This window comes from Canis lupus, chromosome 3, assembly GCF_048164855.1.
Source record: "Canis lupus baileyi chromosome 3, mCanLup2.hap1, whole genome shotgun sequence".
NCBI lineage: Eukaryota > Metazoa > Chordata > Mammalia > Carnivora > Canidae > Canis > Canis lupus.
In genome coordinates, this window is record NC_132840.1 from 32397932 (window position 1) to 32417501 (window position 19570).

Consider the following 19570-nt stretch of genomic DNA (forward strand, 5'->3'; position numbering starts at 1 on the left):
ATGGTGAAAGTACTGGAGTCTCCCATTTCTGCCTAACATGAGGCATCTCTAATAGGGATCTCTGCTCAGAACTACTGGGTGAGTGCACATGTTGTCTGATCTGCATCCTATCTGAGGCCTCTCCACTGTGAGAGAGCAAGCACAAAAATGGGGAGCAAAAGGGGGAGAGGGAGAAGCAGGGGGCTCAATCCCAGGACCCGGAGATCACGACCAGAGCAGAAGGCAGACATTTAACTGACTGAGCCTCCCAGGCACCCCTGCTTCCTCCCCCTTTTTTTTTTTTTTAAATTTTTATTTATTTATTTATGATAGTCACACACAGAGAGAGAGGCAGAGACACAGGCAGAGGGAGAAGCAGGCTCCATGCACCGGGAGCCCGACGTGGGATTCGATCCCGGGTCTCCAGGATCGCGCCCTGAGCCAAAGGCAGGCGCCAAACCGCTGCGCCACCCAGGGATCCCTGCTTCCTCCCCCTTAACAAACATTACATAAGACACCTCTGTACTCCTACCTCCATCTCAGGGACCTATAGGAAACCTTGTAATGAATCACAAAGAATTTCTCTACAAGCTACTTATTACTTACAACCAAGTGGTCAGAGCTGATAGCACTCATGGTGTGGTAGGCTGTCATCAAGGCCTCCTAATACTATGCACTGACAAAGACACAATATAATTTCTGTAGTATTCTGCCAAAAATGTATGACCTGATTCTACTTTTTTTTTTTGTTTGTTTGTTTTTGTGTTTTTTTTTATTCTACTTTTTTTTTTAAGGATTTTATTTATTCATTTATGAAAGACACAGAGAGGCAGAGACATAGGCATAGGGAGAAGCAGGCTCCATGCAGGAAGCACGATGTAGGACTCGATCCTGGACTCCAGGATCACGCCCTGGGCTGAAGGCAGACACTAAACCGCTGAGCCACACAGGCGTCCTGACCTGATTTTATTTGTAAGGAAATCTCAGACAAACTCAGACATTCTACAAAATAAATAACCTGTACTCGTTTTTTTTTTTTAATATTTTATTTATTTATTTATTTATTTATTTATTTATTTATTTATGAGAGACACAGAGAGAGAGAGAGAGAGAGAGAGAGAGGCAGAGACAAGGCAGAGGGAGAAGCAGTCCCAATGTGGGACTCAATCCCGCGACTCCAGGATCACGCCCTGGGCTGAAGGTGGCACTAAACCGCTGAGCCACGGGAGCTGCCCCAAAAGATTGTTTTTTGTTTTTTAAAGATTTTATTTGTTCATGAGAGACACACAGAGAGAGAGGCAGAAACACAGGCAGAGGGAGAAGCACTCTCCATGCAAGGAGCCTGATGTGGGACTCGATCCCAGGGCTCCAGGATCACGCCCTAGGCCGAAGGCAGGCACTCAACTGCTGAGCCACCTAGGCGTCCCAAAAAATTGTTTTTTAATCCAAGACTCGTAACAAAGCAGCAAGACAAGTGAGTACAGGTTATTTTATTTTATTTTTAAAGACTTTATTTATTTATTCATGGGAGATACAGAGAGAAAGAGAGGCAGAGATACAGGCAGAGGGAGAAGCAGGCTCCCCGCAGGGAGCCTGATGTAGGACTCGATCCCAGGTCTCCAGGATCACGCCCTGGGCTGAAGGCGGTGCTAAACCGCTGAGCCACCCGGGCTGCCCCCAACCTCTTGAAAAACACCAGGGTCAAGAAAGATAAAGACAAGCTGAGGATTAAACTAAAAATTAGACACAAGTAAATGCAGTGCATGATCCTGGACAGGGTAAAGAGCAATAAAAACATTTAACAGCAAGCACCTGTTGGCTCAGGTCAGTGGAGTGTGCAACCAGCTCAGTCAATGGAGTGTGCAACCCTTTTATTTATTATTTATTTAGAGCCTGACTTGGGGCTTGATCCCAGGACCCTGGGATCATGACCTGAGCCGAAGGCAGGCGCTTAACTGACTAAACCACCCAGATGCCCCTACTTATTTAGCGTAGAGAGAGAGTACATATGAAGGGGAGGGGCAGAGGGAGGGAAAGAGAATCCTCAAGCGGACTCCCTGCGGGTGGAGCTCAGAGCCCCACTTAGGGCTCAATCTCACCACCTTGAGATCATGACCTGGGCACAAACCAAGAGTTAGATGCTTAACTGTGCCATGAGGGTGCCCCAAGTGTGCAACCCCTGTGTGTGGTCCATTTAAAAAAAAAAAAAAAGAACAGTTAACAAAATTGAAATAGAACTTGTGGATTAGATAACAGCATTAAATTCCCCAATTTTGATCGTTTTACTGTGGTTTGCATGAGTATGTCCTTGTTGTTAGGAAATACATGGTCAAGTATTTAGATATTTGCAACCTCCTCTGATACTCCAGGAAAAAAAAAAAAAAACAACAACAAACCGTACTATTGAGTTTATAAACGTTTATAGAAAGAATAATTTTGGGATCCCTGGGTGGTGCAGCGGTTTAGTGCCTGCCTTTGGCCCAGGGCATGATCCTGGAGACCGGGGATCAAATCCCACGTCAGGCTCCTGGTACATGGAGCCTGCTTCTCCCTCTGCCTGTGTCTCGGCCTCTCTCTCTCTCTCACTGTGTGCCTATCATAAATAAATAAAAATTAAAAAAAAAGAGAAAGAATAATTTTTAAAAAAGATCTTGTTTGAGAGAGTATGAGCAGGGGGGAGGGGCGAGGGAGAAACAGGCTGCGAAGCAGGGAACCAGAAGTGGGGCTCCATCCTAGGACCCTGAGATCATGACCCAAGCTAAAGGCAGGTGCTTAACCGCCTGAAAGACCCAGGTACCCCTAGAAAGAATAATTTTAAAATGTAGGAAAAAATATAAACAGTTGATGCTATTGGGTAAAGCACATTGGGGAATTTCATGAAGTAGTCTTGCAATCTTTCTGTAATTAAAAAAGTTAGAAAGAAAGTGCACTCTCCCATTCTGCCCCCCCCCCCACTTCGTTACCTTTCATTATAATGGTAATATAACGGTACGGTGGTAAATACACATAAAATTTACCACCAGATCGTTTCAATATTTAGTATGCGTGCTGCGGAAGCGAGCTCCCGTCTTGGCCATTTTACGTATGTTAATTTTTTATTTTTTATTTATTTATTTTTTTTCGTATGTTAATTTTTTGAACATTTATTTATTTACCCATGAGAGACACAGACTGAGAGAGAGAGAGCAGAGAGAGGCAGAGGGAGAAGCAAGCTCCACGCAGGGAGCCCGATGCGGGACTCGATCCCAGGGATCACGACCTGAGCTGACCGCAGGCGCCAACCGCTGAGCCACCCAGGCGTCCCCGTTTTGGCCATTTTAGAGCGCACAAGTGGACGGCGTTCAGCATCCTTAAGGCGTCAAGCAGCCCTCCGCCGCACGCAGTGGCAGAACAGTCCCCCCCGCCTGCAGCCCCGCCCCCACAGGGGCCCCCGAGCCCGCCGGCAGCCCGCCCCCCCGCGCCAGCTTCCGTCTGCGGACCTGCCTACTCCCGGCGTCTCCAACAAGTGGGACCATTAGTATTTACCTTCTCCCCCGTACCTACTGCGTCTGGCCCGCTACACACTCAAGACCGGGAGCCCCACTCCCGCCTCGAGCAAAGACTCGGGCTGTGAGTGGCGGGGGCGCCGGGCACACTCGCGGCACCCCGGAAATCCCCGTTGGGACTCTGACCCGGAAGCGCTCGGGCGCCGCCACCACTTCCTCTAGGTGCGGCACGGCGCGCGCGCGGCGGAGTGGAGACGCCGGCCCGCAGGCGCCATGGTCTTCCTCACCGCGCAGCTCTGGCTGCGGAGCCGCCTCACGGACCGCTACTGGCGGGTCCAGAAGGTGCTGCAGCACGCGCGGGTGAGTCGGCCGCGCACGCCCCGCACCCACCCCCGCGTGTCCTCCCGGCCCTGGCCGCGCTGAACCCCCTTTCCCGTTTCTTGACCCAGCACTTCCGAGGAAGGAAGAATCGGTGCTACAAGCTGGCGGTGAGAGCCGTGACCAGAGCGTTTGTGAAATGCACAAAAGCGCGGAGACTGAAGAAGAGGAACATGCGGACTGTAAGCGCTGACCCGGGGGCTGGGCTTCCCCTCCCCCTGTGCCGCTTGCTCCTGACCCTCTCCGCCCCCATCTCGGGATGGCGTCCCCATCCTCCGCACTACTGTCGCCTCCCACACCCGAACCCCCGGCAATTCCTGCCTGCCCCGCGCCTCGCCCCCCGTGGAAGCCGACTCCAGGCCCACTGGGTCCCTGAGACCGTCTCTGGCCACTTCCCCTCGCCCACTTGCTGTAGGTCCTCTCTTGGCTTCCCAGGTGCATCTGCGAGAAGCCTAGCCTGCTTCCTTACGTGTTCTTCGCATTTGGCGTTTCTTTTGCGTGCCCGGGTCACGCCCCACCTCCCTGTGGCGCATCTCCCTCATTGGGGTTGGGGTTAGGGAATTGAGCGTCCTTTCTGCAGCATCTTTGACTTGGTTGGTTGGTTATTGCTCCCCACCCCCAAAGTAAGTTTTAGGTGGGATTTTCCGCTCTGCTGAATGCTGTAACCTCCGGCCTAGATCAGTAACAATTTATAAGTATTGGATGAACGAATAAGGAAGAGGGAGTAATTCTGACCCTTTAAAGTCACAAATGCCTCATTAACTGTTGATCAGGGTCACAGCATGATAAGCAATCCCTGTGCACGATGGTCTCATGTGCAGGAGTGACCTCTGTATCCCAGCTTTGTCATTTATGCCTTTCATTTATGCAGAATGGTAGAGGTGGTGCCACTTGCTGTGACCCTGCATGGATCTGGTCAGTCCAAATGTATGGGAAGACTTGTGAGCAGTGTCTGGTAACACACATGCATTTGCTGCTCACAGAGGGGTGAGGTCCCTGTACAGCAGCTGCCTCATCTAGGAACTTGTTAGCAATGCAGATTCTCAGGGCCCACTACACCTATTGAGTCAGAAAGCCTGGAGGTGGGTTCTAGAAATCTGTTTAAATAAACCACTACACACGGTTCTCATGCACATTTAAAAATTGGAACCACTGAAGTAAAGGAATAAAATGAACTTGAGTAAGATCTTAGGATTGAGGGGATCCCTGGGTGGCGCAGCGGTTTGGCGCCTGCCTTTGGCCGGGGGTGCGATCCTGGAGACCCGGAATCGAATCCCACATCGGGCTCCTGGTGCATGGAGCCCGCTTCTCCCTCTGCCTGTGTCTTTGCCTCTCTCTCTCTGTGTGACTATCATAAATAAATAAAAATTTTTTAAAAAGTTAAAAAAAAAGATCTTAAGATTGAGTATAGAATGGCTTAAGAATCCAATCCCTTATTTTTATTTTAAAATTTTAAAGTAATCTGTACAACCTGGAGATTCAGAGTTGCAGGCTCTACCATCTGAGCCAGTCAGGTGTCCCATAATCCAACCTGTTATTTAACAGACCAGATCTATTGGGAATCTTCCACGTAACAGACTTACCTTTCTAGGTCGTGCTGCACCAAACCACTAGCCTTGATTTCTTGCAGTTTTCAGACCTTTGGCTGTGCCTGGAACTTACCCTGCTACCACTTGCCAGGAAGTTCTCTGTGATGCCTCCCCTCCTATCTCCTCCAGCCCTGTACCTCCTTCAAGACCGTTTTACCTCCAACTCCATGAAGCTTCCATCTCAAGTTTTTCATCCCCACCTGGTAGCACTGATCTCGGTGGCTGTTCTGATTCATTCACATGGATCCTTTCTGGATTGAGCTGTGTCTGACACAGAAGCCTTTGCTCACATTTGTATTCTCAGGATCCCAAAATGTGTGTTGAATTAATGCTTTACAGCATGTGATTTCCCTATTTATTTAGAAGGAAGCTGGCATTTGAATGAAGAACATCAAATTCTGCTGACTATACTGCAGACCAGTGTGCCTAAATATAAATCACAGGCTTTTCTACTCCTTTTTTTTTTTTAAGATTTTATTTATTTATTCATGAGAGACAGAGAGAGAGGCAGAGGGAGAAGCAGGCTCCCAGAGAGGAGCCTGATGCGGGACTCGATCCCTGGTCTCCAGGATCACACCCTGGGTTGAAGGCAGGCGCTCAACCACTGAGCGGTCCCAGGCTTTTCTATTCCTATTCATTTTTGCAAAAAGAGTTGTTTGATTTTTAGTTGACTCAGAACGTTTGTTGGGAGGTGTGGACATAATGCACATGTGGTCCTTAAGCATCTCAATGTTCCATTTCAGCTCTGGATTAATCGAATCACAGCTGCCTCCCAGGAACATGGCCTGAAGTACCCGGCATTCATTGTCAATTTAATTAAGGTACGGTTGAGGATGTGGTCCTGTTGAATGTTGAAATCTATAGAAAGCAGCCTGACTGGGGTGCTCCAGTGCAATAGGCCATGGAGTGTTAGCTCCTGATATGTTCTCAAGGTGGAGTTCTGGCAGGTTCAAGGACTCATCACAGTTGCTTTGCCTTTGCTCTGCTGGTAGCAGAATTGGAAATATGGTAACTGGTACCAGGACATGAGCCACTGTGTTTTTCCATCAAGAGAAAGAGCAGAAAACTTGGACTTCACTTTAAAGTGTAATTTGAGTTGTGCACTGAAAGATTTCTGATTAGGTAGCAGGTGAAGTTGAAACTCATAGTCAAACAGCATGGGGACTTATCCTGGACAGGACAGATTAAGCATGTGTCACAAAATCTTGGTTAATTGTTCGATTTGGTGTTTATCCTAATCCCTCTCCTTTTTTTTTTTTTTTTTAAATTTTTATTTATTTATGATAGTCACACAGAGAGAGAGAGGCAGAGACATAGGCAGAGGGAGAAGCAGGCTCCATGCACCGGTAGCCCAATGTGGGATTCGATCCCGGGTCTCCAGAATCGTGCCCTGGGCCAAAGGCAGGCGCTAAACCGCTGCGCCACCCAGGGATCCCTAATCCCTCTCCTTTTGTGTACATTTTATTATTAAAATTTTTATTTATTCATGAGAGAAGCAGAGACATAGGCAGAGGGAGAGGCAGCCTCCTTGCAGGGTGCCTAGTGTGAGACTTGATCCCTGGACCTCAGGATCATGCCCTGAGACTAAGGCAGATGCTCAACCAGGGAGCCACCCACGCATCCCTCTTGTTTTTTTTCTTAAAAAGAGGAGTGGGGGGGGAAAAAAGGAGTGGGTGTTGTGTTTCTAGCTTGTACCACACCCTGTCTTTGGTAATTTGCAAGGATCCTCATGCCTAACATTGCCGTTTTACTGATGAAGACCCTAGGCCCAGAATAGACCTTGTGCAAGGCTCAGGTAGTAGAGTAGGAGCCACCCCTGCATAGTTGGGGTTAACGTGCAGGGATCATCCTTTCTTTTGCTTCTTATGTTCATCAGTTTTTGGAAGTCACGTGCAGTTTTACTTGATAGGACATCTGGTTTCATTTTCTTGTGGGAATTGAGAATACCTGCTTTTGTTCCTTAATCCTCTGCCTGTATCTCATATACTTTTCTGTGTCTCACTTCATTGTTTGTAGGAGAGTTGTGATTTCTTCTTCAAAGTTGACTTAAAGGGTTACCCCAGGCCAGCAATCGTAGTTGTGTCTGGGTGATGGTAGATCATTGACTCCAAAAAAGTCCCCCCCCCGCCCCAAACAAGTTTATTAGTTCCATGGCTGGCACCAGGACTGGAAGCCAATATTCTTGTTCATGTGTCATCACCTCTTGCAGGGATGCCTTCCTCTTGTCCTTGTTCATATTTATCCTCCAGCATGCTGCTTGAGCACATTCTCCACACACTCTTCACCTCCCCAGAGACCATTTGTCCCATGAGGGAAGAGACTGCCCTGGAGGCGTGCATAGTATGCTCAGCAGAGGAGATGCTTTTGGCTGACTCAACATAGGACAGCTGTATTCAGTCTTGTCGTTTTTTCAATAAAAACACATTTCTTTATTTTTAAATTTTTTTTAAAAATTTATTTATGATAGTCACAGAGAGAGAGAGAGAGAGAGGCAGAGACACAGGCAGAGGGAGAAGCAGGCTCCATGCAGCGGGAGCCCGATGTGGGATTCGATCCCGGGACTCCAGGATCGCGCCCTGGGCCAAAGGCAGGCGCCAAACCGCTACGCCACCCAGGGATCCCCTAAAAACACATTTCTGATGCTGACACAGGCTCTGATTTTCTTCCCAGTGCCAGGTGGAGCTCAACAGGAAAGTACTTGCGGATCTAGCCATCTATGAACCAAAGACTTTTAAATCTTTGGCTGCTTTGGCCAAAAGGAGGCGACTGGAAGGATTTGCTGCTGCCTTAGGGGATGGCAAAGAGCCTGAAGGCATATTTTCCAGAGTGGTGCAGCATCACTGAGGGGGATTCCAACATTGCCTGCCCTTTGTAGCTGAATGTCTTAGGAAAAGTGTTTTTCCCCCTGATAATCACAGTGGTTAACATAGGGGCTAAAAGTTATGTCACCATGTGTGTAAGTTTGGTCAGCAATTATATTAGTTTGCATTTTAGTGACAGGTGTAAGAGAAAGGCCCCTTCTTCCCTTACTGGGACAAATCTAGAAATCTTACACAGATGTGCAAATAAAGCTCGTGTGGTGTTCAGCGTTTTGAGTTGTGTTCTCTGGCATAAGTACACATACCTTGGGTGCCTTGTGGGGTAAGGGGAGGAGACTGTTAGGGTGAGGGGTCAACTATGAATGAGCTCCTGCAGGTGGGGAGATTTGTGCCAGATATCTGAACTCTAATGCTAGCTCCTCTCAGGGCTATGTGGGTAGCCTGTCCTTAGAACCCAAGCCTACCTGCCCCACTCTGGCCCTCCCCAGGTCTCCACTTTCCAGCAAGGACCTTGTTGCTCGGCTCTTTAGTCACCCTGAGTTGAGTGCAAGTTTCAATTTCTCTGCTTTTTCCCTCATTCCCCCGCCTAACCTTACATCACCTGTGGGGAGACCTGAACATAAGGGTTTTGGGTCCCTTTTCCAGATACTCTACTTCAGTAAGTACAGAATCAAGCCTAGGAACAATTTCCCAACATCCTCACTCCCCTGATAGAGACCAACTTATAGCAACTGTAACTCTGCCCCACCCATATGTCTGGCATCTACCCCCTGCTCCGGGCCAGGTCCCTTCCATTACCCCCCGTTTCTCTCACTGTACTTTGTACTTCTCACTGTACTTTGTACTCCTTCTCAATGTACTTTGAGCTCCTTCCAGCTTGAGTCTGTTCCTCTCTTGCCCAGCTCTGGTCTCTACCTCTTGCTTCCTGCCACTGGTCTATAGTTGGTCCCATCATGTCCAGATAACTCTCATCAAAGCCATCTGGAACCAAAATCCAACACATAGTCAGCCCTTGACCTCCAAGGACCATGGACTTCCTCCCCTCCCTCTCCTTGCACTGTTTCCCTCTGCTCTGCCCTCTGCCCCCAGGAAAGTTCTTCAGGCCTACAGTAGCAGTTGTCGGCCTTTATCTGGCAATGTACACCTACCTACCCAAAATGAGTGCCCATCTTTCCTCCACCACTCCTAATGCTCCCATGCTGGGTCCTCCATCCTTTGTCAGCAGTCTTCTTGGAGTCACTGGGTTCCTATTGAGGACTCAAGACCCACCTCCATACTCATGGAAAGCCAATCAAAATCTGGCTACCTACTACTTGGTGACCTCTCGATGGTCTTTTCTTCCTCCTCCCTGCAGGCCAACATGTCTTCTGGCTCAGTTACTGTACTGGCCTCCTAACAGGCTCCCCCTCCTGGCTCTTTTCACTGAGTCTAATGATGACCAGACCGTTTGGAGGTGTGAGGTTGTCTTGTTCACTAGCTCTGCACACAAGGTGCTCAGTGTACACCAATCATCAGTGAGTGGGTTTTGAATACACACCGGGGTGGAGGACACATAGTCCTTTGGTGTAGGGTACTGAACTCTGTGTGCAGTAAGCTGCTATGTAGGAACTGCTTTTGTCCATCTCAATAAAGGACAGGAAAATGTAAATAACTGTGGGCTGCTCCCAGCACCCCTCCCCCTCCAGCAACAAGACCCAAATTTTCCTTCAGGTCAGCCTGGGTTCATGGCAGGGACAAGGAGAAACAAGCTGTTGCCTGACAAAAGAATGTTCCTCCTTTCCCCAACAGTGTGCTGCTCAGTCCACAGAGCGGGGCACCCTGGAGCTGGCAGCCTGGGATCAGGGGAGATGGGACCCTGTGACCGTGTTGCCCATGAAGATGAAGATGAAGAGAGGGAGGCAGGCGCTGTATGAGTCACCAGGGGTGAAAGCCAGAGATGCCTCTGGGTTTGGGAGTTTGAGTTGGGTGTAGTAACTAGTATCTCCAAGCGTCTGGAGCTTCCCCACCGTAGGCTTTTTCCCTGTCATCTCCTCTCCAGCGTACCCCACCCCCAGAAGTTCTTGCACTAGTCATGACGAAAGTCTGGGCTAGCTGTGCAGCAAGACAACGAATCCCGCAGCTGCTGCCCTGGTACGGGACTGGCCGGTAGAAGCGATGAGGCATCAAGAGCGGCTCCCCACTGAGGAACGACGTCCGAGCTCCCTTCCTGCCCGTCCGGAGCCACTCGTGCCTTAACCCAGGCTTCGCAGAAACCTCGAACTCGACGTTTAGTTATTCCTCCCTTGTCCCTGTGAGCTCAGGGAGGACCCGGGTGGGCGCAGGTAAACCGCATCTCGTTGCTGCGGGCATGGGCTGGGGACAACTTACCCGCACGCCAACTCTTCCTCGCGCTCAGCCACCCCAGGGGGCCTCCAAGGCCTGCGATCTCCGCGGAAACAAAACCGCCACGCGCCCGCATGTGCCCTCACTGACCTGGAGCGGTTTCGGGCCCGGTCGCGGGGACCTACCCCCCGCCCCACCTCAGGACAGGCCGGGGCTGTGCGGTGAGAGCTCCCCCAGCTGCCGGCTCTCCGTGCAAAGGGTACGACGCCTCCCGGGTAGGCCCGAGCCTCAGGGTACCTGCGGCGGGCCACCAGCCGTAGCGCTTCCGGGTCGGGCCGTGACCCGGGTTTTACACGGGCGCCGCGGGGCACCCTGGGTGACGAGCCCGCCCCCGCCCGTCCTGAACTACGGCGTCGACGTCCGCCAGAACGCTGACGGATAGGTCGCGCAGCCAATCGCGGCGAGGTAGCGCCGGGCGGCCCGCAGGTCGAGCCAATGACGCGCGGAGGGGCGGGGCGGCCGTGGCCGTGGAGCGTCGCGAGGAGCCGCCCTGCCGGGAAGAAGCCCGAAGGGGAGTCGGCGGTACAAAATGGCGGCGGCGGCGGCGACGGTCGCGGCTGGGGCTCCCGGGCCGGCGGCCCCCGCGGCAGCGGCCTGCACCCCGGGCTCGGGGAGCGCAGGTCCCGGGGCGCAGGGGATGCTGATCGGGGACCGGCTGTATTCCGGGGTGCTCATCACCTTGGAGAACTGCCTCCTGCCCGACGACAAGCTCCGCTTCACGCCGTCCATGTCTAGCGGCCTCGACACCGACACGGAGACCGACCTCCGCGTGGTGGGCTGCGAGCTCATCCAGGCGGCCGGCATCCTGCTCCGCCTGCCGCAGGTGAGGGCGCGGCCACGAGCCACGGGCCGAGGTAACCGCCGCGCCGGCGCTGTGGAGGCGGCCGGACCCTTTGTTGGCGGCGGGCGGCCGACGCCGTTCTCGGGAGGCTGGGTGGGCGGCGGGGCCGCGGGGCCCCGGTGGCTTGCCAGCGTGCGCGCCAGCGTCTCCGTTCGTCGCACGGAGCGAGAGGCTTCACCGCGAAGCTTTTACAAGCGACGGAACATTTCTTTCCAGGTGGCCATGGCTACCGGGCAGGTGCTGTTCCAGCGGTTCTTCTACACCAAGTCTTTTGTGAAGCATTCCATGGAGGTAATGGCTCTGTCGTGTCGGGGAGGGGCAGCGGCGTGGTGGTGCGGGGTGGCGTGCTGTCCTTGAGTGCCTGCGCTCAGAGTGCTCTCGCCGCGGCGGCCCTTTATGCGAGGCCCTGCTCTGCGCCCGTCGCTCTCTTTGAGTCGTCGGAGGCCGGTATGATGGGAAGGGACACATCTATGTGTTGACATGCTTGCATTTCAGCACGTGTCAATGGCTTGTGTTCACCTGGCCTCCAAGATAGAGGAGGCCCCGAGACGGATACGGGATGTCATCAACGTTTTTCATCGCCTTCGGCATCTGAGAGAGAAAAAGTGAGTCTTTGTCAGAGCTGTTGTAAATATCGGTCGCCTTGTTCTGTGGTTAAGTTTCACTAACGTTTCTGAAACAAAACTAAGGGTTTGAGCTGTTAAACTTGTGTACAGGAGAGGCCTGCTGCCCAGGAGGTACCCCGCAGATGCCGTTCGATGAGTGAAGGAACCCCAGTAAAAAGGGCAGGGCACCGTGGGTACGGTTTTATGAACATTGGTCTCCCTGTTTGCTAATGCCTGTCTCCGAATGTTCTAGAGTTGGATTCACAACTTCCACACCATTGACATTTTAGGCTGTATGATTCTTCATTGTGAGGACTGTTTTGTGCATTGTAGGATGGTTAACAGTACCCTGGTCTCTGAACTGGATGTTAACGGTTCATCTCTCAGTTGTGACAGCCAGAAATGTCTCCAGACTTGGCCCGGAGATAGCAAATTGCTCCTGGTTGAGAACCACTGTCTAGACAACCCAAACTTTATACTCCTCAAGGTCATGGAAGCCTTTTGGAAAATAGAGTTTTAGGCTGTTTAAATATCCTACATTGTTGGTACTGTGGTTTTCCGTTCACTTATAACAGATACATTTGTGTCTTGAGTCAGGTAAAGTGAGATTAGTACTTGTATGATGAGATCGTGAAATCTTATGCTCTGTGTTTGTTGCTTGTAAGGAAAAGTATTGAAAATGGATAATCAAGTTAGCTCTGGGGTTTTAGGAAGATTCTCTGGTTAAAGGAAACAAAGTGAACTAGCTACAGCTATATTATATTTACAGTGGATTTTCACCATTTGGAGGTAATTGGGATTCGAAAGACATCGTTTTATTTGACCCTTATGTAGACATGTGCTTTGTCTGTGTAGGAAACCTGTGCCTCTACTGTTGGATCAAGATTATGTTAATTTAAAGAATCAGATTATAAAAGCAGAAAGACGAGTTCTCAAAGAGCTGGGTTTCTGTGTCCACGTGAAGCACCCTCACAAGGTGGGTATGTGGCCCAGCTGCCACGGGAGCCCACCTGACTGCTCCGTTCTCACCAAGATTGAAAATTCTGAAGAGGATTAAATGTGTTCCTGACTTGGTTTTCCAATTTATATCTAAAGTCTGAAAGTTTCTTACTTGTTAATTGCCTTTATACTACCTGTTAATTTTACTAGTATGTTTTCAAGAGCTTTGGAAACGGAATCTTTTGAGTTTGAGCTTTCAAAAATAGTGATGAATTTGTAAAAATGAGATCTGTCAGTTTCTGTTTTTTTTCCTCAACAACTAATTTTCTAAAGTTGCTGTTTTCTTTAGTGGGGGAATTAGAAGGATTCTGAACCCTTTATTTCTAAATTAACTAAAGCAGCTTTGCAGCACATGACAGTTGAGGATGGCTCCTATATAGTACCATGGGAACTTTTAATGCGACACACATAAATTTTTTTTTTAAAGAAAAGATTGCAATTTGCGTCTTTGCTTTTATTTGTTTTTTATTGGTGAATTTCTTCGTATTATTTTCTCTCTTGCTTGTTTGACTTTCTGACATCAAATCAAATTCTTGATAAGTTAACATAGATTTTAGAGCTTTTTAAAAATTTGCTGAAGTATTTTTACACCATATTTTGTGTAAGGTGGTGACTAGGGTACAGAGATGTTTAAGACAAGCTAATCTCACTGATGGAAACTATGTCGAAGATGAGAATGAGCATCTGCCTTGTGATGGCCATGAAAAGTGCGGCTGCCTTTGCTGTGAGTGCAGCCTGGTCCTCACATGCTTTTGTGGTGCCTGGGTTGGAAAGCAGGTAGTGGGGCCTGTCAGCAAAAACTCCCCTCCAGCTGAGCTGTGCACCAGGCATATGACCAGGAGTCACCTCTGGGATCTAGCATGAGGCTCATATTTACTGCATGGACGCTCTCAAGATCTGAATTTTGGGTTCTCGAGGTTTTTGGTAATAACTACCTGACCTGTATCTTCCAGATAATCGTTATGTACCTTCAGGTGTTAGAGTGTGAGCGTAACCAGCACCTGGTCCAGACCTCATGGTGAGTTGACCTTCCTTGCTTGTTTTATGAGACCAGCAAGGGCAGTGCAGGAATATGTTGATTTGAGGCACTTGGGCAGTGGGTAGTCAGTCCCATGACTTGGTTGTGGGCTTGAGTTGTCTGAGTGCCCAGTGTTCCTGCAGTGTAAATTCTAACCAGCCTCCCAAAGTATCAGCCACTAGTATAACGGTAAGGTGGCCCATACCCTCCCCCGACCTTCCAGGAGAGCATTCACTGGGCTTCCCTTTGGAGACTGTTGACTTGGCATATCGGGATCTTTCCCACAGGTGCCAACGTCGATGTAGTGACTTTATTATCTTCTTTGAAGTTGCTTCTAACTGCTTCTTATTACAATCCTGTGGGAGAAGGAGGGTTAGGGTAAAGTTTTTCTGGGGACCAGTATTAACAATGCATATGTTAGAAATGAAGCCTAAAGTAATAGTCAGTGCTGGGTACTTTGTGAATTTTTTCCCACGGAGTTAAGTCTGTAAGGGTCATATTTTTGCTGCCTGAATTGTCTGGTGCTATGCCATATCTAATAGAGAACCTATTTTGACTTTTCTTTTCTGTACTCTTTCAATCAAAGGGTAGCCTCTGAGGGTAAGTGACTAAGACTTCTCCTCTACTGTCCAAGCGCTTTGGTGCAGGGACAGCGGCCGTCCTCAGCCAATCCAGTGCAGGCTCTCCACCGAAGGCTGGCTCTAGATGGTGGTATGCGCACGATAGTATAGTGCTGGCCGACTGCTGCTGTGGTTCTCTGACGGTTGTGCTTCTTGTTAATCCTCTGTCGTGCTTTGGTAATTGTATTGATTAGAGTTAACTGTCTTGACTTGAAATTTGTCCCTTTAAAACTGCTGTACCTGTGCAATAAAGATGCAGTACCTTTCTCTTAAAAAAATTTCTATGGAAAGCTGTAAGAATTGGCTGATGGGAATTCAGACTTCAGTGTGGGATTATGGCATTATTCCTGGAAGTCCTAAAGTTGCTCTTTTCAGCAGCTAAGTGTTGATACATTCTAGTAAAAGGTGTGCATCTTTAAATTATTTCATGGACACTTTTTATATTGTAACTTAGATAAGCAATAAGTTTAAATATACATCTCAAGGAATTCATTTGTTTTGTTTTTAGGATTTAAAAGTTAATAGATTAATGTTATTACTATTTGAGTATTGAATATTAGAACCAAAAAAGTTACTGATGCTTATGTTTATGAAGTGTTTGAACTGTTCACTTGCAATGCTCTGAGACCTACGGCCTTGGTGCCATTATGTAGGTTTTTTTCCTTGATTATCTCTTGATGCCTGGAGCAAGAACTTCCAGAGCCAGGTGCCCCTAGCTGGCATATGTTGAATATATCACTGAGAAGTCTGAGTGGGTTTGTGTATCACCTTCTCCAGGGTTTAGGGCAAAGTTACCAGGGTTGGGGTGGGGGTTTATCAAATCACACAGCCGACTTGGCTACCCTGTGGGTGTGGCCTGACTCTAAGGGTTGCCATAGTGGGGTATGTTAGGAGCAACAAATGTATGCTCTGTTTGACTGTTTTCTCATGGAATTAATGTGTTGTTTTTGCAATAATGATGAAATTAATATGAGATCTGATTTTGGTCTGTTAAATCTTAGACATGTTTTTAAAGGAAAATGTTGAAAACGTAGCCAATTTTAAAATCCTTAAGCTTTTTAAACATGCAAATGTTTTGTATTTTTATATCTTCTAAAGTAATGTTTTAAATGTATTGATTATGATGAAACTTGTAGTGTTTTATTGCTTTTGTCTGATTTTATGAATGTTCATTTTAAGACTCGTTATTGAAATGGGACAATTTGGAAACCGTTCTTTGATAAACCTGAGAAGAGGACTTCCCTTTGGGCATTGAGCCTTCCTCTGCATGATGTCCCCATGCGCCCGAGGGTGTTTTCCCTTTCCAAGTGGACTCATGGAAGGAGAAGGGCCAAGCCCTGAGCGCCTCTTCAAGGAAAAGAGATGCAAGAGGACGGCTTGTCTCAGAAGAGCCCTCGCAGGCTGCCTGCTCAGCCCATTCATTTGAGTTTGCATGTTTCTCTGCACTATGGATTTTGAGCATTTAGATATTCATCAAGTACATTTCAACCACTACAGTAGACATTTTCTCTCTGAGGCATTGTGCTTTGCACGAGAACAGCCAGAAGTTGAGGGAAAAGTAAAGTTAAAGTCGGTTCTCTTTCATAGCAACATGTGTTGTCTGACATTCAGCCAGCTTTTTAGATTTTTTTTCCAGTAAATTCCCTGTTTTCCTGTCCTGTATTCGCAAAAAGCAGTTAGAATGTCTCTCCAGGAATCCTGAGCCTCACAGGACTGTGTAGCTCTAAGCCTAGGAGTAGACTGCATAGAGTAGTGATCTTATCTAGATGACGTGCACGGGTATCCTGGGGGTGTCCGGGGCGTTGCAGTCTTTCCTGCATTTGGTTTTCAGGAATTACATGAATGACAGCCTACGCACAGATGTGTTCGTGAGGTTCCAGCCTGAGAGCATTGCCTGTGCTTGCATTTATCTTGCTGCCCGGACACTGGAGGTCAGTGTTGTGCCACCACAGGGGATCCTGGTCTGATTCTTTCTCCAGCCTTCAGTAAACTTCTATGTAGTGTTCTTCAGATTATGTGCATCAATGCCAATAAAAAGCCTGTTTCTGGGTGACCAGAAAGGCTTGTTTTTTATTGCCCGAAGAATCTTCGTGGCCATGAAAAAAAGTATTAAAGTGATGATATTTGTGTTTACAGATCCCTTTGCCCAATCGTCCCCATTGGTTTCTTTTGTTTGGAGCAACTGAAGAAGAAATTCAAGAAATCTGCTTAAAAATCCTTCAGCTTTATACTCGGAAAAAGGTTCTATGTTTTTTCATGTAACATATGCATTTGTGTTACCTAGAAGTACCTGGTTCTGAATCTTTTTGGATTTTGACTCCCACAGGTTGATCTGACACACCTTGAAAGTGAAGTAGAGAAGAGAAGGCATGCCATTGAAGAGGCCAAGGCACAAGCTAGAGGCCTGCTGCCTACTAGCACCCAGGCTCTGGACAATGCTTCAGGGTTCTCACCTGCCCCCAAGCTCGGTGAGCATGAGTGTAAGGATGTGGGGCCCTCCTTTCCTCCAGATTTCTCTTGGAATTGTGTGTCTGCTAGCCTGAGCACTCGGCAGGAACCACGGTCCCCAGCAGACATTTGTTGATCTGTGAAGTGAGGGGGCGCTCCTAAAGTTTTCGTTTTTATATTTTATTTTCAAGACTTAATTGATTTGAGAGTATGAGAGCATGTGCCATGAGGGGTGGCAGAGGGAGAGGGAGAGGCAGGCTCCCCAATGAGCAGGGAGCCTGACGTGGGGATTGATCCCAGGACCCTAGGATCATGACCAATTCGAAGGCAGATGCTTAACTGACTGAGGCACCTAGGCAGGCGCCCCAGGATTTTACTTTTAAGTAATCTTTACACCCAGTGTCAAGCTTGAACTTAAAAGCCTGAGATCAAGAATTGCATGCACCCCAACTGAGCCAGCCAGGCATACCTTATTTTTATATTTTCATTAGCAAGGGACGTGGACAGGCTTTCCAAAATCCTTTTTTTAATCCAGCCCACCTAATTAGCTTATTTTCTGATGAAAATTTTTATAAATCTGGGGTAGTAGATTATTTTGTTGGGTTGTAGCATGTCCCCAGTCCCTGAGAGAAAGCGAGGGAGACAGGTGGCTTATCTGTGTCTGTTGTCTTTTGGGTGCATGGTTAGGTTCTGAGTCCCAGGCCACGACCAGGGAGTCTCCTTACATCCCATATTAGTGGTGGTGTCTTGCTGTGCTAATATGTTTTCTATCACAACAGGTTCCTGATGGTCAGGTTTTTTTTTTTTTTTCCCTGATGGTCAGGTTTTAAACTTTCTGTATTTGGTCTAGCAGAATCCCCCAAAGAAGGGAAAGGAAACAAAGCTTCCCCGCTCTCTGTGAGAAACGCCAAGAGGAAAACGGATGGCGTGAAGAAGATCAAGGCTGACAGCCCAGTAAATGGGTGAGTACCCATGCATCCCAAGCAGGCCTTCAGGGTGGGCTACAGAGACTTCAAGCCTGTAACTGCTCCCACTGTGTTCTCAGCTTGCCAAAGGGGCGAGGGAGTCGAAGTCGGAGCGGCAGTCGTGAGCAGAGCTACTCAAGGTCCCCATCACGATCTGCTTCTCCTAAGAGGAGGTATGTGCTTGCTGCCCAGAGCTCCCCTGGTTGGGGGGTGGGGCTGCACCTGGCAAGGGGATGTTTTCCCCAGGGTGGCTGGTGATGTGGCTGCCGGAGGTGGTTGGGGTGAATGGTCACCTACTTGGTGGTGCTTGTCCTTCCTCACAGAAAAAGTGACAGTGGCTCCACGTCTGGTGGGTCCAAGTCTCAGAGCCGCTCACGGAGCAGGAGTGACTCCCCACCGAGACAGGCACACAGAGGTGCTCCGTACAAGGGCTCCAAGGTGAGGAGCTACCGGAAGTCTAAGGACTGCAAGTACCCCACCCAGAAACCACACAAATCCCGGAGCCGGAGCTCCTCTCGCTCTCGAAGCCGCTCACGGGAGCGGGCAGATAATTCTGGGAAATATAAGAAAAAAAGTCATTACTATAGAGATCAGCGAAGGGAGCGTTCTCGGTCTTACGAGCGAACAGGTCATCGCTACGAGCGGGATCACCCTGGTCACAGCAGGCATCGGAGGTGAGGTGCTGGGCTCCCAGAGCGCTGCCCTCTGATCCTTGGTGTGCACACCAGGCAGGGCATGACTGCCTTGTGGTGTGTGACTCTTTTTGGAAATGGCTGTTAACTCTGGACCTCGTGATTTTGGAGATGGAATCAAGAGGCCGGCGAGGTGCCCTTTAGGCCGGCCTGGGCACGGTACACACCGGTGCCAGCACAGGGCCCACCTCAGCAGCCAGCCCTGTGGCAGCTGGATGTGGAAGCGGACACGTACATCCTAGTGGTGTGGCTTGGTGCTAATGACAGGCTGTGTCTTTACTCCCATACCAATACTCAATTACGTTAAACCAAGAAAATGACTTTTAGAACCTTTGCCTATATTAGGTTGTACTTCTGTACATATTTTGCAGTGTTTCACGATGAGAAAATGGCCTTAATAGCCCCTTATTCTCTATCCGCCCTGTAAATAAACATGTGTTTAATACAAGTTAAAGCTATATATGAAAACTCAGAACTTGAATTCTGTCAGCTTAAAACTTGTGTAGAGAATTCTGATTTTTAAAATGTGAAGGTATTTAGATCTGTGTTGAAAGTCGTATATTTTTATCTGTGCGATGCTGTGTGCAGGCCACCAGCTCCCAAATAGAGGTTTCCTATATATGCATTTTACGTGATTAAATAAACACAATTCTCTCTACTCAGGACATTCGGAAGGTTCAGAAATGTGTGGTTTGTTCTGCTTGCTCGTTCCTGTGCACGCCCTGTAGTCCCGGCTCTCGTCTCATTGAG

At 48.7% G+C, this 19570-nt stretch overlaps 2 protein-coding genes across 11 annotated transcripts; both read left to right on the forward strand.

The window, feature by feature from the left end:
* Window positions 1-3657: 3657 nt before the first annotated feature.
* MRPL20 (mitochondrial ribosomal protein L20) lies at window positions 3658-10358 on the forward strand. 3 transcript variants are annotated; one of them, XM_072820138.1, is made up of 4 exons: window positions 3658-3824; window positions 3914-4024; window positions 6175-6252; window positions 8102-8517. In XM_072820138.1, the coding sequence occupies exons 1-4, from the start codon at window positions 3738-3740 to the stop codon at window positions 8273-8275; spliced, it is 450 nt and encodes a 149-aa protein (XP_072676239.1). In that variant the 5' UTR covers window positions 3658-3737; the 3' UTR covers window positions 8276-8517. The 3 variants fall into 3 exon arrangements, with proteins under 3 accessions (XP_072676239.1, XP_072676238.1, XP_072676240.1); XM_072820137.1 differs by lacking the exon at window positions 8102-8517 and adding an exon at window positions 10039-10358 and having other exon boundaries at window positions 3662-3824; XM_072820139.1 differs by lacking the exon at window positions 6175-6252 and having other exon boundaries at window positions 3664-3824.
* A 611-nt stretch (window positions 10359-10969) lies between these two features.
* On the forward strand, window positions 10970-19485 carry CCNL2 (cyclin L2). Of its 8 annotated transcripts, none has more exons than XM_072820123.1 (11): window positions 11138-11455; window positions 11690-11764; window positions 11969-12078; window positions 12934-13054; window positions 14031-14095; window positions 16547-16646; window positions 16852-16956; window positions 17042-17183; window positions 18014-18125; window positions 18209-18301; window positions 18452-19485. In XM_072820123.1, exons 1-11 carry the CDS (start codon window positions 11162-11164, stop codon window positions 18804-18806), a joined length of 1572 nt encoding a protein of 523 aa, XP_072676224.1. In that variant the 5' UTR covers window positions 11138-11161; the 3' UTR covers window positions 18807-19485. The 8 variants fall into 8 exon arrangements, 6 of the variants coding, with proteins under 6 accessions (XP_072676229.1, XP_072676224.1, XP_072676225.1 ...); XM_072820124.1 differs by having other exon boundaries at window positions 11147-11455; window positions 18017-18125; XR_012028057.1 differs by lacking the exons at window positions 16852-16956; window positions 17042-17183; window positions 18014-18125; window positions 18209-18301; window positions 18452-19485 and adding an exon at window positions 14682-14806 and having other exon boundaries at window positions 10970-11455.
* Window positions 19486-19570: the final 85 nt, after the last annotated feature.